Source organism: Monopterus albus, unplaced genomic scaffold (assembly GCF_001952655.1).
Source record: "Monopterus albus unplaced genomic scaffold, M_albus_1.0 scaffold5.1, whole genome shotgun sequence".
NCBI lineage: Eukaryota > Metazoa > Chordata > Actinopteri > Synbranchiformes > Synbranchidae > Monopterus > Monopterus albus.
Window position 1 is genome coordinate 1,296,012 of NW_018127885.1, and position 24,398 is coordinate 1,320,409.

At 39.8% G+C, this 24,398-nt stretch overlaps 4 protein-coding genes across 8 annotated transcripts; 2 read left to right on the plus strand and 2 right to left on the minus strand.

Moving 5' to 3' along the window:
- Positions 1-868: 868 nt before the first annotated feature.
- Positions 869-6,539, minus strand: prrt4a (proline rich transmembrane protein 4a). The gene is made up of 3 exons (XM_020612809.1): positions 6,360-6,539; positions 5,262-6,062; positions 869-3,521 (listed from the first exon to the last, which is right to left on the minus strand). The coding sequence occupies exons 2-3, from the start codon at positions 5,941-5,943 to the stop codon at positions 1,417-1,419; spliced, it is 2,787 nt and encodes a 928-aa protein (XP_020468465.1). The 5' UTR covers positions 5,944-6,062; positions 6,360-6,539; the 3' UTR covers positions 869-1,416.
- A 2,296-nt stretch (positions 6,540-8,835) lies between these two features.
- LOC109968202 (transmembrane protein 53) lies at positions 8,836-12,103 on the plus strand. 3 transcript variants are annotated; one of them, XM_020614303.1, is made up of 4 exons: positions 8,836-8,922; positions 9,594-9,874; positions 10,551-10,797; positions 10,989-12,103. In XM_020614303.1, exons 2-4 carry the CDS (start codon positions 9,617-9,619, stop codon positions 11,348-11,350), a joined length of 867 nt encoding a protein of 288 aa, XP_020469959.1. In that variant the 5' UTR covers positions 8,836-8,922; positions 9,594-9,616; the 3' UTR covers positions 11,351-12,103. The 3 variants fall into 3 exon arrangements, with proteins under 3 accessions (XP_020469959.1, XP_020469949.1, XP_020469968.1); XM_020614293.1 differs by lacking the exon at positions 8,836-8,922 and adding an exon at positions 8,929-9,134; XM_020614312.1 differs by lacking the exon at positions 8,836-8,922 and adding an exon at positions 8,929-9,014.
- A 2,141-nt stretch (positions 12,104-14,244) lies between these two features.
- On the plus strand, positions 14,245-22,601 carry rbm28 (RNA binding motif protein 28). Of its 2 annotated transcripts, XM_020614268.1 has the most exons (21): positions 14,245-14,294; positions 14,462-14,630; positions 14,807-14,953; positions 15,039-15,145; positions 15,274-15,349; positions 15,459-15,551; positions 15,646-15,717; positions 15,887-15,989; positions 16,076-16,329; positions 16,438-16,504; positions 16,596-16,705; positions 16,792-16,865; positions 16,969-17,104; positions 17,688-17,752; positions 17,914-18,072; positions 18,300-18,449; positions 18,670-18,744; positions 18,854-18,959; positions 19,144-19,279; positions 20,377-20,491; positions 22,075-22,601. In XM_020614268.1, the coding sequence occupies exons 2-21, from the start codon at positions 14,513-14,515 to the stop codon at positions 22,213-22,215; spliced, it is 2,304 nt and encodes a 767-aa protein (XP_020469924.1). In that variant the 5' UTR covers positions 14,245-14,294; positions 14,462-14,512; the 3' UTR covers positions 22,216-22,601. The 2 variants fall into 2 exon arrangements, with proteins under 2 accessions (XP_020469924.1, XP_020469914.1); XM_020614258.1 differs by lacking the exon at positions 14,245-14,294 and having other exon boundaries at positions 14,301-14,630.
- Positions 22,602-22,838: 237 nt separating this feature from the next.
- LOC109967454 (leptin-like) lies at positions 22,839-24,123 on the minus strand. Of its 2 annotated transcripts, XM_020613040.1 has the most exons (3): positions 24,080-24,123; positions 23,889-24,025; positions 22,839-23,802 (listed from the first exon to the last, which is right to left on the minus strand). In XM_020613040.1, the coding sequence occupies exons 1-3, from the start codon at positions 24,090-24,092 to the stop codon at positions 23,467-23,469; spliced, it is 486 nt and encodes a 161-aa protein (XP_020468696.1). In that variant the 5' UTR covers positions 24,093-24,123; the 3' UTR covers positions 22,839-23,466. The 2 variants fall into 2 exon arrangements, with proteins under 2 accessions (XP_020468696.1, XP_020468689.1); XM_020613033.1 differs by lacking the exon at positions 24,080-24,123 and having other exon boundaries at positions 23,889-24,046.
- Between the last annotated feature and the right edge of the window lie 275 nt (positions 24,124-24,398).

Here is a 24,398-nt window from a genome sequence, read left to right on the forward strand (position 1 = left end):
GCTAAAGTGTACTGGGGCTTAAATCATTAACTATTCAGTTGATCCCTTTCAACTGCTTTACCATAAAAAATTGTCTTTGACATTATTTTTTTATACCATTTCAAATTTTATTACATCAGAGGAGGAAAACAACACATGATAAATAGTTTTGATAAAGAGAGCTGATTCTGCTCTGCTGATTCTGCTCTGATCTCCCAGCCAGACTCAAGAAACGTAAAATAATCTTGATTTAAGTGTTGTCATAATCACATTTTCTAGCCTGTGACCTTATGTATAAAGCATAAAGAGCTAAGTGTAAACATATAATACACACATACAGTTATATTCCCATTATTTTCTTACTGCACAGGCTAGTTTTTGTTCAAGTACATTCAAAGTGAGCTCTGTGAATATGCTATATCACTATAGAAACGACCAAAACTTAGCATAAGCATTAATTTACATAACATTAGTAACAAGGAGCATCTCAAAGAACAGAAATATAGTATGAAAAAAGTATTGTTGACTCTGATGTGGGGTGATTTTTCTCATTGCCACTACATGGAATTATAGTTAAGCTGTACTCATTTCAATACTTATCATTTCAACCCAGAGGTTCTAACCTCAGCAATACACACTGCTGAACTTTGCCAACTACTCAGAAAACCAATCAGTTTTTATTACATCAGGCTGAAATTACAAATACCAAATGGGGAGGAGACAGTGGTGCGGTGGGCAGAGCAGTCATCTCCCAGCCAGACAGTTGAAGGTTCAAATCTCGGTGCCTGCAGTCCACATGTCAAAGTGTCTTTGGGCAAGACACTGAACTCCCCCGTTGCCCCCGATGGTTAGAGCCATCGGTTGAGTTGGCGCTGCAGATGGCTGCCATCGGTTCTGTACCAGAAACAAATTCCTTGTGTGTAACATACTTGGCCAATAAAGGTGATTATCCTTATCAAAATGTCTGATCCCGTGTTTATAGTTCAGCACCTTAATGGCCAGCAAAGTACTGCTCATGTGTCAGCAAAATATTATGCTTCAACAGATAGTAATTTTTTATTTTAATATTCCCTCATATTGTTTAACACTGTAGATGAACCAATACTATCACAAATGGGGAGGGGATTCATACTGTATCTCCCATTTCACTGAGCATATATTCAAACATCAAACATATTACAAACATCACTGTGAAGAAAAGAGCATAGTGAAGCTTCTGAACACAGTCTGATGAAGTCTGCATTTAAAATCAAGTTGTGTATATTTATATCAATGGTAAACTATTTATATAAAATAGACTGGGTCTACATATTGGATCTATATCCATCCTTTTTTCATTAGCTCAGGTAAACATTTTCCTCTATCAGAGTCTACCTTTTCTGCACAAAGCTATGTATGTTCCAGTCACATCTGAGCTTTTATAACTTTTATAACTTCTTACAGTTCAACGGTGTCACTGCAAACACTCAGAGCATCAATTTGTTTACACACCTTGACAAACTCTGACTGTACAGCCAGATCAAAGTCCAGCTGTCTACTTTCACTCAGATGTTTAGTTCCTCCCAGTTGCCCAGGTCTCTGGTTGTTCTGGGAGGCTAAGCTCAGGGTTTTGTAACGCCTGTTGTATGACATGTGGGGGATTGCTCGTGGAAAGCTGCTATGAGCAAGGTTTTGCCCTCTGTTGGCCCAGGAATGTGAGCGAAACTTTCCTGTCACCTTGGGATGGCTGCACAAACCCTGGGTTGAGCCAGAGATACTCCCTTTCCAGCCCCACTGCTCTGGTGAGTTGTTGTGAGATGTCAAGGAGCTATGTGGCTGAGAAGGTCTTGAACTGGACAAGGTGTTCTCTTGAGTCACATCTCGACAGGATGAGGTTCTGTATATGTCATTTTCCACAGAACAGAGCCCCTGCTTTGATGTTTCTTGGCTAGGAGAGCTCACACAGAGGCTTGAAGAAGCATGTAACAGCCTTGGCAAACCAAAAATACTATGAGAAAATAAGGATTCACTGAATAGTGCCTGGTCAATACTTCGGGACAAGTTTATGGGAGATGGAGGCTCCAGGTCTACACTAGAGTCACTCTCTAGACCTAGGCTATCGAGTGATGATAAATGGGACTCATCTGCACTTTTAGGCTTGTGAGGTGGGCTTGGGGATGTAGGAAGAGGTAGTATGGTAGTAGTTTGGGTTTGGCTGGATTTCGGGAAGCAGTCTAACCTATTTCCAGGAGGATCCACCATGGAACAAAGAGGAAGAGCTTCAGACTGTTCTTTAGTGATGACATCACAGACCGCCAGCTTTTCTTGCTTAACCTGGAACCAGGAATTGTGTGAGGAAAAGACAGGAGAATTTGCACCTTCCTGAGAGGACACAGTGATCCCGCGTGAAGGGGAACTGCAGGAGAGGCGGGACCAGGATCCCGGCCGAGGATGAGTTATGGTCTTTATGGAGGAGCTGTGACAGAATAGAGGATGTGTGCCAATGACAGACAAACCTAGACATACCCCAGCCTCACAGAGTCTGCAGCCTACCTGGTAGCCCCACCAGGGCCAGGGCTGGAGCCCATTTCCATTAACCCCTCCCAAACCAAGGGCATGCAGGATCCCATAAAGCTGTAGACCCCCACATCCTAACAAACACAGAGCAGCTCCTATTCCAGCTCTTGCTGCCCTACCCCAGTCCTCCACTTTGGCAAAGGGGCAGCTTGCAGGTCTCAACACTTCAGGTGATCCTCCACCCTCTTCATTGTCATTCAGCCTGTAGATGTGTTTTGTGTCAACTTGTATTAAGCAGTAGAAGATAAGATAGGAGCATGAGAGAAAAATGGTGAGACATACAAACACACACTGGGGGAACAGCAAGATCATGGTGGGGAGGTTGTGGAAGAGATGGAGCACGCCAACACATCCTACAGAGACTCCAAAATGCAACAGTGATATAAACAGTAAAAGGTAAGGTTTGGGCAAGGCTGAGAATGAGGTGGAAATAGCAAGTGGGAGTGACAGATGCATACGTAAGCGCAAGGAAAGAACGTTGAAGATCAGGGAGAAGGCTGAGATCAAACAAGGGAAAGATAGCTCAGAGAGCAGCAGGGAGCCCAGAGGAGGAAGATGATCATGATGATTGTATGCATCATAGAGCAAACAGAAAGACTGGATCCCTGAAAACGCTGAGAGGAACAAGTGTAGCAGAGTGAAGTAGAGACTCCCCGGTGGACACCGCAGTGGAAGTCCCAACAAGCAGACCATGGAGATCAGGCCAAATACAATGAAGACAGATCCTAGGCCATAGATGTATGCTTCCCATGCAAATCCCCATATGGCAAGGGCAGAGTTCCAGTCCGAATACAGAGGGATGACACAGGCGGGGCTGACAACCAGGGCAGGGTGCAGGGACTCATCAAGAGGAAAACTGTCCAGGTAGGTGGGAGTCCAGGACTGGTTTGTTGTTTTGCAGGGGGTGGCAGATGTGTCCACATTACCATCAAGCAAGAGTGTGCCACTAGGCTTTGTGACATACAAATCATTGTTCCTGGAGTCATCTGTAAAACAAGTACAATAAATTCACACATTGCCACCTTATTTGTTGTACCAACAGAGAACCAAAAGGTAGAAATGTTAAATACAGGCAGAACTGCAGGTTTTTAGCTGGCAAATGGAGCTAGCATACTAAAATAAAATGGTGAATACGCTAAACATTACCTGCAGAATATCAGCATGTTAGCATGCTGATGATGACAGGGCCAGTGATGACATTTAGCTCAAAATACAGCTGTGCCCCAAAAAACAGCCTCTCTTTGCTCCAAGCTTGTACTCCTGATAATAAATTTAGTCTTAATTACTAATTTGCATGAAACCATCATAAAGCTCCAACCTATAAATGGTAGGTAGGGCTTTATTGATCCCACAGTGGCGAAGTTCCTGTGCAGGCCAAAGTAAATTACATCCTGTCTTTATTGTCCAAACAGAGACCATGGTGGAATCTGCTGTGTGTGAAGCTAATCCATAATAAAACAGAGCAGGCTTTTAAAATCTCTAACTGGGTCACTGAGAGAGTGGGACATGAGCAAGTAGTGTGTGTGTATGAGGTTGTGTAAGAGAGAAAGAAAGATGTGTGTTAATTAGCTACACTGGCCTCATTGCTTCTCTGATTTTGCATGGCTATTATTAAGCATAGTCAAGTGTTAATGTCTTGTCCTTTCAAAAAGATGTGCAGATGTTCAGTATTCACCTCGTATATTGTATCTGACTGAAACTATGTAACCATTAAATAACATAAGTATCTCATTCTCTAGGTGAAATAACATTCAGAGTAAGTTGCCTGGTGTGAAGCCATGAACCTACTAATTATAAATGGAATGCGTCCTATTTCTGGTCCTTCATTAGTAGTGAAGTGACTCTGTCAATGCAGAAGCCACAAACAAGCTGAGCACTATAAGTACTGTATTAGCATGACAGAACTTTCTACTTTCTAATTTGCTAATTTCCACAACTTTCTACGTATAACACACTGAAAATAAACAGTCATAAAAAAGAAAGAATAACTGACCAGGTGATCCTCTTTCATTGGGATGATTTGTCTGAATTAATTTAGTCGACATCACACTCTAGCCACGACAATAGTCAAAGTGTTCACTACAAAATCTGAATAAAAATAATAATAATTATAATTAAATAAACATCTTTATGTGTTTACTTCTCTCCACACAAGTACCAATCAGTTTTGATAATATTTAGTACAGCTCCTCAGCAATCTGGTATTAAATGCAAAGGCAGCTTGAATTTCTTGCAGAGTTTAGTCAAAGACCTTCTCCACTGGTGCTTGCAGACACAGCACATCATTTACATTTACTTTGGCAAGTGAGTGTGATTGTGTGTGTACAGCAAATATTGAATGTGGGGATGTGCACTACATTATCCACCTTTGAATAAGGCTAACAGACGACAGGAATCAATTGTTTCAACAGGACTGAGTAGGAGAATCTATGATGAAGATACTGAAAGAGCAAGACAGGGTAGAGAAGGTTGTCAAAAGATATTTCAGGACAGAAGAAACTGATGTAAACCACAGTGCAAATGTAGAACAACTGTGTTTGCCAGCAGAACACATGTCACAGACGCTGCAGTCACACATCGACTTGGAGTCTTTAATTGGAGCAACACTACAAATCCAACCATTCACAACAGGCCATAAGTAGCAGGTGTTATATGTAATTGGTGTCAGGTTTAGTAATGATTGATGTTCCAGAGGCTTTAAATTTCATTCAAGGAAGGACTCTTACCTTTTTCTGGCACCATGTTGACAGCTCCTCTGTGTAAAATGTGATCTGTAGTATTAATTGGTCCATCTCCAATGTCCGGCGCTACTGGCTGAGTAGGGTGTTCAAAGCTGGGCCCTGATCCAGCAGACAGCAGTGAGGTGGAGTCCTGGTCCAGTCTGTTTAATGGAAGTGAGCCAGAGAGATGAAAAGGTAAGGGACTATCAGTTGTCTCATTCTGTGAGGCTGAGAAAATTGACTGATTTTTTCCAGTCTGCATAGAATATAATACAAATCCAGGGTTGGTCTCAGCTGGCTGATACTTCGGTGTTTGTTCCTGGATAGGTTGAGGTGGTATTCCATCTTCTATAGCACTTTGTGAGGGTCTGGATATAAATTCCTTCTCATTCAGATACAAAAGAGATGTCTCTGTGCTCTCCTGTAAATCAGTGTATTCACCAATCACTCCTTGTCTATCTGATTCCTCAGACGATGACAATGGTAGACTCAGAAATTCAACATTCTCAGGTCCAAACATGGGATCCACTGGTGCTAAACTAGATCCATAAGGTGAGGGCTGTGTGAGATGCTGTCCTTTCATGTCTGTGTCTATCTGTTGTGTTTCCTTTATATTTGTGCCAGTTAATGCAAGGGCATGTTGAGAGGAGAGGAGGAGGAGAAGATAGAGATTCCACAGAGAGAGCATGGCGAGGGTCTGTCAGCTCCACTGCTAAGTCACATACTGTAGATTTTGGGAGTACTGTCCAATCGCATGCCTGGCAGATCTCTAACCTCACATCTTAGAGGATCACATAATTAACGCACCTAGAGAAAATAGAGAGAGAAATCACATACAAGACATAATCAGTGCAGCCACTCATCAAGCACTATGCAGAATATCTGCAATAAACAATTTGACTGCATGCGGGGTGAGTCCAAATACTGTGCTCCAGTGAGGTGTATATAAACACTATCATAAAATCATATACCTTAAAAAAATCCTGTGACACGGTAGACATGGTAAAAAGAGTGCAGAGATACATTCATAATGATAACACATGAAGAGACTAAGTACAAAACTTCTCTGTTTCTTGTAGTGAGTTTTCATTTCAGCATTCTTACCTCAGTAGCTCACTCTGCTGCAGCCTCTTTAAACATATATGCCGCGTGTTGCTGCATGCCTGCAGTTCAGTCTCTCTCTGCGTATCACTCTTTGTCCTTTCACTCACTGTGCTGTGCCTCTCTTCTCTCCATCAGACAGTTGACATATGGGACAAATCCCACCTCCTCTAGACAAGCCCTGCTGTCCCGTACTCTGCCACTGCACTGAAATGAGTCTGACTGTTCGCACAGTCCCATTACCCTAAATATAAGGCATCATTCACACTGCACTGAGCATCTCCTTTCTAGTTGCATAGGCACCTTAGTACTGTCTCTCTGCCCCACATACACATATTTATCTGGTGTGTATATGTAGAGTATGGGGTGTTTAACAGAAATGTAGAAGAGAGGAAAACAAAGAAAAACACATAAATGTGTCAAGGAGGAGGGCAGTATAACTGAAACACTGCTACAGATCAATACATGCTATTGAGTGTAATTTATAACTGAAAAAGAGCTATCACATTAGCAGCTCAGTTGATAATGCAATATGTCACAGCAGTAGATGAAGCAGAATATTGCTTTGAATAGAATGCATGCATAATGGATCATGGTGGTTGTTTGTGTGTCCCTGTACATACAGCACATATGAACCTGGCACATGAACTTTTTAAATACCAAATAATTGCTAACCTATAGTTCGTAATCACCACTTGTGACCTTGTTGCTACATCAGTTATTGTGGCTAGAGCCTTTGATATGAGCAATCTCTTTCTGATGGGGGCATGCTACTTGCTTTCTTTATTTTCCTCTATCTAATATTCATATGTGCTGCTTTTACCCACTGGGGGAAATCAGTAGCACCGTGGCCTAATTCAATTCCCAAGGTTGAGTTTAAAATAGAAACTGATCCACATACAGTATCTTTGGATGCATTTAGAGTCAGAGAGCTTAAGACACAGGCACACATGAATACTTTACTCTTTGTGGCTAATGTAAGGATGTGAAAAGTACAACTTTAAGCTTTCTACTTATCATTTTTGAATTAGCAGGGCAAAGAATTTTTCAAGCCCAAATTGCTGTTGTGTAAGCAATCTATACACTGGTTCTTTTTTTGTCCAAAAATGTGTTAAATATGGATCAGATTTTATTTGATTTGATTTGAAACATATTGTGCATAGTGCAAAGTGCAATGATGTAAAGGCTGGTTCTGCTTGCCAAAAATAAAGCTGGCTGTGAAAGCAGATACTACAGCCAATAATGAATGAAGAGAGCAACAATGTCTCCTAAATTTCATCTGCTTTCATGCTTCTGCTTGCGTGATTAAAAAACAAACACAACATAACAATGGGATTAGGTTTCACCTAAACACAAAAACAGTGGGTGCCATTTCAAATCAATTAGACAGTGAGGTAGTGGTGAAGGTAGGAACTTCCCAAGGGCTGGGGTTAACCCGCTGTTTGATGAGGACAGAAAAGCACCAACCCAGCTGTAAATAAAGGGACTTGAAAAGGACAACAACATGCCAAACACATGAGCTCAGTGAGGGACATGGCCAAATTATTACATGCTACATTCAGATTCACTGGGCAACTGGTTTCTGTTTAGATAATTCATCCTCCAGCCAGACAAAGCCAGCAGGGACTGGGGTCAAGCTGGGGATGTGGACAATCAGGACAGAAGCTAAAACAAACCATGCCCCCACTTAGAATAAAGAGTCTAGATATGATAAATTTATATTGGCGTACTGTATATTTAGTCCACGTAAGCATGTCCTTTTAGGATCATTTCCTTTCTTCTTTGTTGGGCCCTGTAGATCTATGTTCAGCATCTATGCTTTTTTGTAGATTCTGTTCCATGATTTACACATTGTCTCTTTGTTTGATATATAACTTTGGCCACAACAACGTAAAGGTCTCAGCCAAACTTCATCTTTATAATGTATGGTAAAGAGCTGGAATCCTGTGCTTTGTTACATTTATTTAAATAGGCTATATTTATTCAACTGTAAGCTGATGGGGAAAATGGTGGTTGTAGGTTACAATGATAATGTTTTAGATGTCTATTATACATTTAAAAATTCTTGTTCAATATAATGATAACTATTTATGAACATAAATTAAACATAAATTTAATCAAAGTAACTGAAATGTTGTTATAGCCTGCGTTAAAAAAACTACCTTTAAACTGCATGTAGAAACATTCACATAATCACCTGAATGATTAAGACCTGAATAAGCAGAATCAGAATAATAGAAATGATAGAAATATTCCATCAGTGCAACCAATAACAACACAAGAAATATATATATATTTTTCATGGATCAGTAGTGTGTGGCTAAAGTTCACAGTTTAAAGAAATCGCTATATGTATGCGACGTAGCCTATCAGAATGGTTTTACTTTGTTTGAGTTTGTTTGCCAGCAGTTGTTTTTTTCTCCGAAGGGGGGCAGCAGTTTGCCAGGAGAGCCGCTGACATACATTTTTTTTTTTTTTTTTTTTTTTTTTTTTTCCGGGAACACGATGACCAGGAAGCCGATGACCGGAAGACGAGATGGGGTTAGACTGTCTTTGTTTACAGAGGGTTTGTATTTAATTAGCCTACTTCACACTCCTGGGTATATTTTGGAATAGCACTCTTCAGTCAGAGCGTCACTGGCAGAAAACTTTAAACAGGTTACTGACGTTAACTCAGCCAGCACTTAAAAGTAACTTACAAAAAGAAGTAGTGGGATTAATGTTAACGTCAATACTAACGTTACAGTGTTTTAAAGCTGCCCTCTTTTTAACGTTAAGGTTAGCTAAGGTTCTTTTTTTTAAATATCTTTTAAATCAACGTTATTATTCGCACTGTTAACTTTATTATTATTTGTGATAGGTGTATATCGTTAAGCTTTATTTCCGAGATAACTTAAGTCCATATCAGTACACAACATCTATCTTTGTCAATTTGTTTTGTTAATATTGTCACTCAGTTTGCTTGAAAACACACAAGCTAACAGCTACAGTATCTGTCGACGTTACATTAGCATTAACCACTAAGCTAGCTCTCTGTATTCTGCACAATACGTTATCGTTTATCTGTATGGTGACATTTCGACTGTAATGGTAGCTCTAAAAACGGCATATGTAATGTTTGTGATGGTAACGTATGTACATTTTAAATGTTATAAACTCTTTCTCTTTAGAGTTGTATATTGATAGTTATATATTGGTCATGCTGACACTTCTCATTGTCATTTCCTTCTTTTGCAGACACCCTTGTCACCTATAATTGAATGGGAAGCTTGGCAGCATTTGCCATGTTGGCCAGAACAACCTTGAGCAGAGGCATTATTGCCCAGCGCCTCAGTAAGAATGTCACTTTGTACACAAATGAAGTAGAGTCTCCAGCCTCATGCCAGGCTCAAACTTCTGAAGACAATAAAACTCTTATGCTGATGTTGCCATGGTTGGGTTCACGTCCTGAAGCTGTGGCCAAGTATTGTGATATCTACTTCCGCACCGGCTTTGATGTACTTGTAGCGGAGACTGAGGTAAGGACAACCAAAAACCACATTAACTCTGATAGTTGAACATAGTCAGTGATTGGTATCATAACGTATCAAAGCTATTATATTAAGTGAACAATATGTAGCTCTGACACTAAGCATTTAAATGGGTACTGCAGTCCCAATTCAAAATACTGGAGAGAGTTGACTCCCCTGGGTGGCATGATTGCACAGCAAGAAGGTTCTGGGTTCGAGCCCCTGCTGCATGTTCTCCTTGTGCCTGCGTGGGTTCTCTCTGGGTACTCCAGCTTCCTCCCAAAGTCCAAAGACATGCAGCTTACGCTTAGGTTGATTGGTGATTCTAAATTACCCATAGGAGTGTCAGCCCTGTAGATAGACTGGCGACCCGTCCAGGGTGAGTACCGTCTCCTAGGATTGGCTTCAGACTCGTATAGATAAATTGATTCCCTGTCCCCTCCTCCCAGGACCATAAGCTTACACAGGTTGACCAGCTAATGTATATGCTTGCCATGTTTTTATTGTTTCCAAATTATAAATCAGATTATGTGCATTGTTTATTGTTTTTGTTTTGATTTTATTTGTTTTAGTATATTGTTTTTTTTTTTTTTTTACATTCCAGTGTATGTGAATATGCTTAAAAATTAAAATTGATTGTATGATCAAATAAAAGGTGCTTCAACATTCTGTTTGTTTAACAAAGGTGATGGAGTTCCTTTGGCCTCGCTGGGGTCTGGATCATGGAAAGCAGTTGCTGGAGTTGCTCCAGAGTGAGCGTTTTGCATCCCGTCCACTGCTTGTCCATGCTTTCTCTATAGGTGGCTACACATTTGCTCAGCTGATGGTACATGTATCCCGGGACACACAGACGTATCAGTCTTTTACAAAGAGGATTAAAGGCCAAATCTATGACAGCTTGGTGGTGGGCTCTTTGGATAATATGGCCAGAGGTTAGTTAAGTATTAACATAATTTCTTTACATCAGTTAAGTTCATCTTATTAGTATCTGTTATGCCATTCACACAGGCTAGATCTAATATTATAATACAGTATTTGTACATGAAGTGATACCTATATGAATTGGAATGGATACTTTTTTCATTGTAAATGACTGAAGTGTGGTTTTCCTCTCTCTGCCCAGGTCTAGGTAAGACCTTATTTCCTCGTTGGGAGATGCTGGTAAGGAAAGGTAGCCTGATGTACTTTGGCATGTTCAAACACCAAACGGTGGACTGCTTTAATGCAAGCATCAACACATTTTGGAACACTCCCATCACCGCCCCTGCGCTGTTCTTCTTTTGCGAGAATGACATGATGAGCGACCACCAAGTTGTGGAGGATTTGATCGATTACTGGCAATTGCGTGGCATTGACGTCACAGGGAAGAAATGGGAGGAATCAATACATGCAGGTCACCTAAAGAGGCACCCGCAAGAGTATTTGACCACCCTAGACATGTTTCTCCACAAACACCACATAGCTTCATTGAGGGCCAAGATGTAAGATGGTTTCATTACAAATTAATGCCATATTAGCTTGACTTTGCTTGTTTTCTCTTTACAAGTGAATTAGATGTGCTTTACAGTAAAGTGCATACAAAAAAGTAGCATGACAATATAACAAAGGCTTTCAAATCTCCATGATCATGCAGAAGAAGATAAAACTGGAATTTCCTGTAAGCTTGGCAGTCAGCCTGTCTGAACTCAGACACAGTCACCCACTGATTGCTTGCAGTTAGAAAAAACACTCCAAAGGTCAAATGCACTTCACTTTGTATATCTAAATACACTGTGCTTCTTATCCTGGGGTGAGAACACAGATGCTCCCGAAAACAGCTCTGAGGCTCTTCACTCCTCACTCCAAATGTGCATTACTTGCATCAATAGTTACTAAGCTTTAGTTGATATTGTGATTAATACAACAAACAAACAAAAAAAATGCAACATGTAAATTCTTAAATTCAATTCTTAACAAAGTAGACAACATACATGAAGATTTGTACATCTTTATTACTGCAGTTTTGTATCTGACAGCAGTAGTAGGTAGTTTAAGATAAACAAAAAAAATTTTGAAAATGAATAACTGAATGAAATTTGACCTCAATGACCTTGTGTATATAGTCAGAGAGGTGTATTTACTGTACAATACTCAGAAATTACTATGAAGAAGAACATGTGCCTTTGTGCAGACAAGAGTTTTCCACTAAGTCAAAACATAATTTCATCACCACACAACTGTTCATATTCACACTAGCACCACAGATTATTTTGATGGGACAACACTGCCTACAAGAAATTATTGTTTTTGTTTTTGACAATGAGCAAAACACAATGTGTGATAACACCCTAATTCATCCAATTCACTTGACCTTTTGAGACAGAGCTTCAGTGTTGTGTAACATCACTGTTGATTTTTACACCATACTTTTACACTCAGTGCCTTGAGAAAGCTGATACTGCATTAACACAATTGCACGTTTCCTTTCCACCAATTTCTTTGTCCCTCGGTTAAATTGTGGTGCCCATTTGTTTTGATGTGTGCTGAAACTGTCAGAGTTTTACGAAGATTTGTTTGTCTTCAGTGCTTTTGTTAGGCTGGCCTTTTTTCTTTTCTTTTCTTTTCTTTTTTTTTACACTAAACCAGTTAACCACCAAGATAGCATAATGAGCCTCAGTGGTAAGTGGGTGGTGTTGCTGTGGTATTTGTATTTGTATACTACTGTCTGTACAGATGAATGTGATACCTTCAGACATTTGGAAAGTACTCCCAGTGAGAAATCAGACTTATGGAAGTCAATTTTTCCCTTATGATCTTGGATTGTTTCTCTTATGGTTTCCAGTTTCAATTTTCCAATGACAAAAGGGCACTGGGACTGAAGGGAGGCCATAAACTGGAGCCACAGCTACACCCTCAGAATGTAAAGCTTCTAATACAAAGTACATTTTTGGAAGATTCCGACTGTAAACCTGGTGTATGTAAACCTTTGACTCACTGGAGTTCTGAGTTTCTGAATTAAAAGCAAAATAATTGTGTTTCTGATCAACCCAAGGAATTTTTTTTCTACCTTTTGCCATAGTAGAGCTCTTAACTGACTTGCCAAAAGACATGTATGGTAACGTGACATTTCTGGACTGGTGATTAATTTTTTTCCTTTTTAGTTTGTCTTGAACATATGTGTATGTAAACTTCTGACTGAGACTCTATACTTATACATTTCAGATACATGTACTGTAATTATATTTGATTATTTTTTGTGAACTTTTTCTCTTTGTGTGTGGTTTAGAAGTAAATATGAAGGCACATCTTAGATGTGGGGGCAGCTGTGGTTTGGTGGGTAGAGCAGCCGTCCCCCAACCGGAAGGTCGGGGGTTTGAATCTTGGTGAATGCAGTTGAAGTGTCCTTGGGCAAGACACTGAACCCCCAAATTGCCCCTGATGGTTAGAGCCATCGGTTGAGTGGGTGCTGCAGATGGCTGCCTTTGTTCTGTACCAGAAACAAATTCCTTTTGTGTAACATACTTGGCCAATAAAGGAGATTATCCTTATTATGTATCATTTTTTTCAGACTCATTTATATAACACTCTTAAATGCACTTTAAATTGAGAGTTTTCTGTTCCGTGCCAAATTGCCAATAGCATTTGGTAGCACTGTGTATGTGCCCCAGTATTAAGACCTAGACAACAATCAGAGAGCACAAACCTCCACCGAGGCAGCTCACTATCCCCATGCTGCCGTTAGGTACCTTCCATGATAGTTTGACCCTCATAATGTTTCCATGACCATGAAATCCTACCCCTAGCATTTGAAATCACATTCCACATACTAGGTCTTTATTTCAGTAATGATGGTTTTTATCAGGATCCAACTTTGTAGCATTATTTGTTGCGTCACAGCAGTGAGTTTTCTGTGAGCCTATAAATGAACATTCTGGATCGGTATGTGTGTGTATCAGTGTGTATGTTATCTGGATGTTATGCAGTTTTTGTTCAAGAATTGTAAGTATTATGTATGGAGATAGAAGTAAAAGTATGGAAGTTGGCCCTATCTCACAATGGTGAAGAATCCTCTTAAAAAACATAAAACAAAAATCTTTGTTCTTGATGATGATCCAGATTAGCACCAAAATCTAATGGATTGTTCCATGAACTATGTCTGCCCAAAGGTTTCATCAGTTCCATTCATTTTGAGTTATTCTGCAGTAAAAACATAATAATAATAATGATGATGATGATGATGTAAGTAATCATTTTAAGGAATTAAAACTCAAACAATAGGCCTGTACAGTTTTTTTTAGTGATTTTTGTGTCCGTATTCCTGTCATACTGCAGCCTCACGTAAACCTCCAGGGCGGTAGGCGGCGCATTTCTAAAAGTAAACGCGAGAAGTGACGGCTCGGTGGCAATTTCCGTTAACGTTCAAAGATGGCTGTGCCCATATGTAAACATGGTAAACCATGCGATCTGATCAGATCTAGTAGCTAGTGGTGTTCAAGCTTAACTATTCTGCTGTGTTTATCTATTTTGCTGATTCTTTACATATCGAATAATTTGATATTATCTTTGAATGGTGGATTGTTAAATTAAACGTCACTTTGTGATTCATTACCGATACAGAAAGGCTGACTTTAGCGAGCTAACGTTAGCTACCGTAGGCAGCAGAGAGCGATGGTGGCGCAGACTATATTCGTGGGTTCTTTGCCAGCTTCTGCTACAACGGAACGCCTTGAGGAGATATTCTCTGAAATCGGTCCGGTAAAGAAATGCTTCGTGGTCAGAGAGAAAGGTGATGTTGCCGCTGTCGTTTGTTCAGAGTTTTTGTGGGTTTTTGTTTGTTTTTAATACAAAATAAACCAACTTTCCATAACTGGAGATATACAGTAGCTGTTGGATCACAGTGTACTAAGCAGTTATAGTTCAATAAAAACAAATGTAACCATTGATATCGTATTAATATACCAGGCACAGAAACATGTCGGGGATTTGGCTATGTCACGTATTCCATGGAGGAAGATGTGCAGCGAGCTTTGAAAGAAATAATAAAATACGACGGAAAAAAGCTTTCTCTGACCTTGGCGAAGAGGAAAATCAAAGACAAAAAGAAAACTGGTATGGACAAAGTCATGTCCAAACACTAGAAATTGTGACAGCTGTCACATTGCCTCTTAGATAACCTTGCTTATGTCTCACTTAGCACCAAAAGAGCGACCAGCTGCACCAAATAAAAATGAGCAGCAACCCCAAAGCTTCAGGAAAAAACAACTGAAATCTAAACTCATCATACGGAACCTCAGTTTTCAGGTACAGTATGCTGCATGGTTGTGGAATGCAAGAATGGGCAAGCTCACTTTGATCCATTCTCTGAGTTTCACTGTTATTTGCTACACTCATTGGTTGACCTGTAGTGTGATGCGTGGCTTGTGTTACAGTGCTCAGAAGAAGATCTGAAGCAAGTATTCGGCAAATTTGGAACTATTCTTGAGGCCAAAATTCCCCTAAAACCTGGTAAGAATGGTTTTAATTCTTTCTGAATGCAAGAACCACAGCAAGCCACAATTTGATGTGTTACAATTGGGTATGTTGATCAGTTGTGTCATTCCTATTTTTTGTACAGATGGGAAGATGCGAGGATTTGCTTTTGTCATGTTTAAAAATATGTCTGAGGCTGGAAGAGCCCTTAATGCTATGAACCTGAGGGAGATTAAAGGTAAGTGACTAAGACATTAGTGTTACTGTTGTGTAAGAAACACCCACAAATCACTTTGAGAAAAAAACCTATTTAGTTACGGTTTGATTCATAGGTCGACAGGTAGCAGTTGACTGGGCTATACCTAAGGACATATTTACTGCCACACAGCAATCCTCACATGCAGGTAATTATGAGCATTGTAAACAGCCTCTTCTGTTTTTATAATCCAAAAAAAAAAAAAAACAACCTTTAAGCTGTATAGAAACAAAAATAAATTGTGTCTCCTAATGGTTCTTGTCAAAGATGTCTACAGCAAATTAAAGATAAATGTCATTATTTTATTTATTTCATAGGAAATAAAAATGTAAAGGTGGAAACTGCAAAACAGCCAGACACAGAGGGTGATGCTGAAGACGGCAACGAAGAAAAGAAACGAGCATCATCTGTGAAGAAAAAGTGTGAATCTCAAATTTGTATACCCCTGTTCATATGTTGTTGGTCACTGGAACAAGTTTAACCATTTAGGCCACATCTTTCCACAGAATTACTTTGAAAGCAGCAGTGCAGCAGGTGGAGGAATCCCAGTCAGATGATGATGATGAAGATGATAATGAGGAACAAGATAGTGAGGAGGATGATGATGATGATGATGAAGGTGATAGGGAGGAACAAGACAGTCAGGAGGAGGATGATGATGATAACAAGAGTAGCCTTGATTCAAATGATGATCAGGATCAAAGTCAGGATGATGATGATGATGATGATGAAGATGATGACGACGAAGGCGGTGAATCAGGTACAGTAATACCATCTCTTCTTATGTTTTCTTATTTTTGAATGTAATGTAAAGATTTTCTTTCATGCACACATTCCACACTGCTTGTCCATTAATTTTTTACTCTAGCTAAAAAGAAAACCTTGAAGAAACGTCTCCCTTCAGATGTGAAAGAGGGCAGAACAGTTTTTGTCAGGTGGGCAATTCTTCTCACAGCTTCGTCTTAAAACTCTACGAGTATTTGCATCACTTATCTTATTTGTTCACTTTACTCCTGGCTGATTTAGGAACCTGTCCTTTGACACAGAGGAAGAGGGTCTTGAGGAAGTTCTCCTACAGTATGGAGAGCTTAACTACATTAAGATTGTTCTCCACCCAGACACACAGCATTCAAAAGGTTCAGTCAGAAGTAGTTGATGTACTTCTGTGTGTTGTTTTTGATGACGGGTCGACTGGCTAATTTTGGGTCTGTTGTTTTACCAGGTTGTGCATTTGCTCAGTTTAAGTCTAAAGAGGCTGCAGACAGATGCATAGCTGCTTCACAGGATGAGGCAGAGGTAATATGCACTCTCATCTTATCCCTTCTATCTGATATTTTTGTCCTGTTTGGTGCAGTGTTTTGATGTTGCTGTTGTTGTAACATTGGGTTCTTTGATGCAGAGTGGTGGCATCCGTGTAGATGGCAGAAAGCTATTGATTGTGGCAGCAGTGTGCAGGGAGGATGCTGCCAAGCTGAAAGTGAGCAAGGCGAAAGTAGAAACAGGCACCAGGAACCTGTACCTGGCCAGAGAGGGATGTAAGTAAACCCATTTCATGCTCTTTCATTGTCTTTCCTTACCACATGTTCCATTCTCTCACTCTGCTTGACTAGTGACATCTAGTGGTGAGTTTACAGATTGCAATGTTCAGCAACCTCCATTTCTTCAAATTATAGTTCCTAAACTCATGGAAATGCTTCCTCTTGTTTCTAACATTACTTCTTCGTCTGCGTCTCCATATTCAAGCTGCTACTTTAATGTGAAAAGATGAAATTGACGCTCTAGAACAAGTGTGTGGTTCGTCTGTTCTGGGCTGCTGTAAAAACATGGCATACCTTCATGATAGGGGACCCGCTCCTATGTAGATATAAAAGGCTCATTCTAAGCTAAAGAAAACAAACACAACTAAACTTATTTCCTGGTGATTACACGTTAATAAAAACATAATGCTGCATACTTTAGCCCGTTTCTGCTAATAAATCCTTCTAGATTTTACAACATCCTTAAAATTCCATCTAAAACAGGGTATCCCAATGTGAGACATATTATTATATGGTTACATTTAGGGACAATACAGTAAGTCAGTTCTACACTGAATGTAATTCTGACTTCAACACCCAGTGATCCGTGCTGGGACCAAGGCTGCAGAGGGTGTGCCTGAAGCAGACATGATCAAAAGAGCCAGAGTGAGTTCATTTTCATATATTTATGTTTGGAGATTTAAAAAATAAATAAATATTAAGCGGTAGAAAATGAATGAATGAATGAATGAAATATTAGTTTATCTTACACTTATCATCTGTCAACTACCCCTGCTCATATCTTTGGTGTTGTCTGTTTCCCTTAGTTTGAAGAAATAAAGAGGGCCAAGCTTCGGGACCTAAATGTGTTTATGTCTAAGACTCGCCTGTGTGTCCATAATCTACCCAAGTCGGTGCACAGTAAAAAACTCAGAGAACTCTGCCTTCAAGCCGTGAAAGGAGTCAAGGGAGCCCGCATTACCGAAGTGAGATGATATGGCATGCTGGTAGATGCTTCATTAAACATAGCAGTGTTGAATAGATGATTATTTTTTTATTGCAGCTTAGTTAAACAATCCTGGACATATGCTGTGTTAATGGGTGTTAGGCTGCCACAGAATTAAAGTCACTGTGTCTGTGAGCCCAGCAGGGGGTGGTGTTGTCATTCTTGTTAATGCTGTTTGTGTGTATACATCTTGTGTTCTCCTTTTAGTGTCGAGTGATGTATGACAGAAAGCCAGAGAAGGGTCAGGTGATGGGACAATCGTTGGGTTATGGCTTTGTTCAGTTTGAGGACCACGAACATGCTCTCAGCACACTCCGTTACCTCAACAACAACCCTGACATTTTTGGCTCACACAAGGTATGTTTTTGCGATGGAGTACTGGAGTGCTAAAATCATTACCAGGGTGTTTAAGAGCAGCCTTGTTGCCATTGCCTTTCCCGTAAGACTTTTAGACTTAAAATGTTTGTCTTTAAATAGTTTGATGCAGAACATCAGTATGTTTCTCTTCCTGGTCTGCTAGTAATCTTGTGTTAATGAAGCATTCAAGCATAACTGTGCATTGTGTGTCATTTTGCAGAGACCTATTGTGGAGTTCTCTCTGGAGGATTTAAGGAAACTCAAAATAAAAGAAATGCGACGACACAAAAGCAAGGTGTGCTTGTATCAGTTTCTGTGAATGTTACACATGTAATGTGTGCTACGGCCTGTTTTGATTTTAATTTTCCCCAAATGAAAAGTAACCTATGTGGATATTTTTGCAGGGACCTTTCCAAAGGCGAGAGTTGCAGACAGCTGGAGATGGAAAAGGACCTAGACAAGGTGGAAGTAGACCACAGCCCACATCAGAGCAGACAGTAAAGGACAGCGGTATGACATCAATATCTATGTTTTGTACATGAGAAAACAATGCAGATCAAGCAGATGCTGTGGAGAAACCATGTTACCACTGACTAGCTGTAACACTGAATTAAATTCAACGTGACCTTATTTTTGCTGTTACCATTGACATTTTTTCAAGTTTCTCTTTGTTCCCTCTAATGTGTTTTATCAGCTCCTCCTCAAAGCCAGAAGGACAGACACTACTCTGGCTTTCGTACCAACCCTGAGGTTGAGCACATAGATCTGGAGGATGGAAAGAAAAGAAAGAAGGTTCTACCTTTTCCTTCTCATCGAGGACCTAAGCTCAGGTAGAGTTTTTATAGCCATTACAGTGTTTCCTACAGAATTACATTCTAATTGTGGTGGTAGCTTAATGCTTTCATACATATGTTTTTGAAATAAAATGATAATAAGTAATGATATAGTGCTGTTCATCTGACCTGTCCCTTCCGCACTAGCTTTCTCTCCCATAGCTCTCCTCCTCTCCTACATCTCTTTCTTCCTGACCGTGTCTTGCTGCTTCAACAGCACTGGTTGAAACCAATAAATATTCAAAATGAATCATTTGGATTTCTGATCACACTGATTGGACTGATCAACTTTCCCACAAGTGTTTTTTTGATATTTTTCTGGACTGAGGGGGCAAACATCCAGCATCAGAGTTTATGAACTAGCATTAACTGTATCCAGTTGCAGGTGCATGGACATCCATGCTATATATAGCGTGCTGACCTCGGCAACAGCTGTATTCTAACGTTAGCTTATCCAGCCTTACTAGCTTTGCTAATAACTTAATAAAACAGTTGGATCTCCATGACTGACAGCATTATGTTAAAAAACACAGATTGGAGGTGGTCCGTCATCATGTGTTTGTGTTTGTGTATGTGTGTGAGAGAGAGAGAGAGAGAAATAGAGCCAGTATAGTTGTGGCCTGCTACAAATAAATCAGTGTATGGGAAACACTGTGTTACTAGTCTGCTCTCTGCAGTGTACTCATTTATGTATATACAGTGTATGTCTGCTTTCATCAACAACAGATCATTTTGTCTTGAGAAAGTGCCTTGCTACTACACATCTCAGTTGTTTTGACATTATAGTAGAGATGAATGATTCTCACATGTTTGTGAATCTTTTGTACTTTAGCGCACCTGTTAAACTACCCAGGTCAAGTGTTTTGAATTCTAAATCCACTTTGAATGTCATTGCTGGACAAATCTGACTAATAATGCTCAAAGTTTAGGTCTGTATCACTCTGTTTACCATAAGTGGTCTTTCCCAATTTGCATACCTGATGCGACCTATTTTTGACTTGTCAGATGCAAACAGCCCTTATAAAAGTACTCACTGTAACTCACCAGTGGGCATCAATCCTAAACTGCAATTTGTAAACTGTTGTCCTTTGCAGAATGCGTGATAAAGGAAAGCAGCAGGCCCCACCACCCAAGAAATCAAGACCTGGATCCAACAGAAGAGAGCGTCCAAGAGGACAGATGGAAAAGCCCATACAGCCCAGACACCAGGTTTATACATATTCCTTTGCATTCTTATGTTCTCTCCTTTTTTCTATAATCTGGGATTTTATTCACATGCCAAAGACAGCAGCTTTGTCATTCCTAATTTTAAAGCTCTTAAGGCTTGGGAGTAACCTCAAGACACATTTGAGCACCAGATAAGCACCTAAATCTGTAAATGTTCTGAGATGGTCAAGATCCTTACTTATAAAACACTGTGCCAGAAACCAAATTCAGATAGTTGTATACATGGCTGCTGCTGCTGATAGTCTGTCTGATAGACCTGCAGAGGGTCAAAGTTTCTGAAGGATTTAACACTATTGACAATGAACAACCATAATGTGTGAATACATTACAAAAATCTGTATTTAAGCATGAAAACATGCTGCCGCAGGTTCCTGAGGGCATCACATTCATGTTTCCCAGTAGTTTAGATATCAAATTTTATGTTGTGGTGCTACAAAATGAAACTGGTGTTGGATTACAACAGTGCTGTTAAGGAGAAGACAGCTGAAAAGGCAGCAGCAGCATTATTTTAGACCATGACAAACATTTTGGAAGTAACAGAAGTTGGTTGAAAGCATTTGACCAAGGTATTTGTGTCATTCACATGATCTGACTTTTGATTAAAAGTGCAGCCAAATCTCAAACCACAAGGGCAACATTGTTATAGTTTAATATTTACAAGAGATATATGTTTAAAGTGTATGTTTCTGACAATATGAAAGTAATGAAAATGTATTTTTGGTGACAAAATGTTTATCAATTATTTATTGGTGACAACCCTTTGGCTGTGTAGAAGTAAAATGGCATTAACACTGTTTAGGTGGAAGCTAGTTTTAGGCCACTAACAAACACCAAGAAGCTGAAAATAAAACAGGCATTTTGTTTTCCAGTAGAGGAAGACGTGCTATTCACTCTGCACCATGTGAGAGCAATGATTTTTCTGGAAGGTGTTTGCATTTCTTACAGGTGCACCTCTGTGTGGGATGTGGTTCATTATATTAAAATGCATCAGCGAAGTTCCTGGTACTGAATTAAACAAACATGTTGGAACACAACATTATTTGGTTTGATGTCATGAGATTTGTTTGGACAGGTGCTGGAGCTAGGGGTTAAGTGGGGGCCAATCTGGGAGCTTAAAGTATTTTTTTAATATTTAATGTTATGTGATACAAAATTGGCAGCACAGTGAAGAGGTGGTTAGTGCTGTCGCCTCACAGAAAGAAGGTTGCAGGTTCGAGCCCGGGTCGACCCGGGGCCTTTCTGTGTGGAGTGTGCATGTTCTCCTAGTGCCTACGTGGGTTCTCACAGTCCACAGGTGTGCAGCTTATCTTGATTTGCAACTCTGAAATTACTCGTGTGGGTGTGTGATTGTTTACATGTCAGCCCTGTGATAGACTGGCGACCTGTCCAGGGTGTACCCCACCTCTCGCCCAATGTCAGCTGGGATTGGCTCTAGCCCCCCTGCAAACCTCGTTAGGTTAAGTGGCTACAGATGATGGATGATACAAAATAACCTACTGACAAACAATCTGGTATTTAAGAGGAACCTGTGCTCATAATTATCTTTTATTGTGTTGTTTTTCCAGAAGGGTAAAGCAGCAAAGAAGCATTTCAGAAGTAGGGATGGGGATCGTTTCGACAGCCTGGTGGAGCAATACAAGAAGAAACTCATGGGAAACTGTGATAAAAATACTGGTATCAAAAGAAATAAGTGGTTTGACAGTTAGGTGTGTGTGTGCGCTTGTGAGAGTTAAGTATTTGAGGGTTACCACAACAGAGGTCCTGTATATTTGATATCCTGAGGTTTTAGAATAAATACAGTGGCTCTCATAAATGTGTTTTGTGTTATATTGTACATTACCTAATGATCCTGTTAAACCGTACTGTCATGGATCTTATTCTTGCATTTCTAATCCATGCTCATGTTTTTTTTATTTTTATTTTTTAAATAATGAACAATGTAAGGATACAGGTTTTTTGTGGTCTTTTTATGAAAATACATTAAATGTACCTGATACCTATATTTGTTTTATTGGTAATATTTACATATTTTTATTAAATTTATATTTGTTGCAGGGTTCAGAGAGATGTAAGTTCATGTTAACACCTGCCATTAGTTTGTAGCGGGAGTTAATCATAAGCTGATATCTTTGTATAAACACCATCCCACTCATGAACCCTGAAGATACACGTGGAGCAAGAGATGACCAACAAGTGACATTATACAGTATATTAACCTAGTGTATGTGCCATGTTCACTGCATTCAGGTCTTTATCATCTCATCTTTCTCTCTTTACACAACACTGACAAACTTTCATACACAATGTATTTATTTATTTATGGCCTAAATCCAGTAGTTATAAAAAAATAATGTCAACTGTACATAACATACAAAATACCTATGGACATAAATAGCCATTTTGGAAGAGCTGATGATATTGCACTGAAATTAAAGTTGCCCTTTCCTCTTCCTGTTCTACCAGTTCTCATACAAACACATTGTTTAAATTCTTGCCAAGTTTCAAGAGATGACATCACTGTTCATGGTGATGTTTTTTTTCTGGCTGCACTCAGCCATACACTGTTAATTCAGCTTTATGACTAAATTAAGTGTAGCTCTTTTTTTAAGAGTTGACACAACACTGGTTATATTACAAATCTATGAGCATCTGATTTATATTTGTGTGCAAAACATACTCTAGATCTGTTGGCATATAAACATTCCTGTGAAAAGTTCCCTTTTTCTGCAAATATGCTGATGAAAAAAAGTTTAGTACAAAATACATATCTTCTAAATACAGTAGATAAATAAATACATATGTATATAAATAAGTGCATGTTCAAGAAAAAATTGCCTTCAAAACACATTGAAGCATAGCCAGTGGAACCAAGTCAGACATCACTGATGCTGACTTGACATAACTGGAAATAGCTTGTCCAAAGATGAGGCCTACTGCTGTACTGATCCTAATGCCTTTCAGCAGGTCTCAAGATGATCCAGATTTTTCAGCAGCAGATTGAGGAACTCCTTCACTCTCATGAGAGCCTCGATGCTCACAGTGTGAATAAACTCTTTTCGGCTTTGTAACTCTTGCAGGGAGCCTGGCACCGGAGGCTTTGGCTGCTGCTCGCTGCAGTGCCCCTGCCTCCACTGACTGATGTAACCTGTCAGTGAAGAGATGTCAAGCTTGACCTGGGAGACCCCGTTAAGTGTGTCAGAGATCAGGCTGTTATAACCGTCCAAGACCGACACTATGGAGGAAGGTCCATCCAGATCATCAGCAGGTGGGCTGAGTGTCAGGCCGACAGGGGCCTGCAACAAAAGGGAACGTGAGTCAGGTGAAAACAGTACAACTTCTCTAAACGCCCTAGATTCATAAGCAAAACTACAAATCTTACTTGGAAATCCTTGTCCAGCCTAACCACCAGCTGTTCAGCCATCCACTTCACTTTTGACTTCATCTTCACTACTTCCACAGGCAGAGGAGCAGCGGTGCCCACATTTATAACATGCAGCAAAGAAAACAGTAGTGCTAGAGTGTACTCCATATTTGTAGTACTTTGTGCACTGATATTCCTAGGAGAAGAATCAGTGTACTCCATATTTGTAGTATTTCCTGGGATGTGCACTGATATTCCTAGGAGAAGAATGCAATTAGATATTATTAGTATTTATACAGGTTATTCTTAAAGTTTGTAGTTCCCCATCTTTCACTGGATGTTTCACAACAAAAACAGCAGTCAAGAGTTCATGTCAACATGCAGGTCAGCTTACACACATGCTTTCTTTTAGAAATTTACTCAATATGTTTGATTTTGGCAGCAAATATTTGTGATAGTGACACCTGTGAATTCCTGGCTGTGTAACTGGTCCAAAGACCACTGGCTTTGCCTAACAATCTTTTTCTT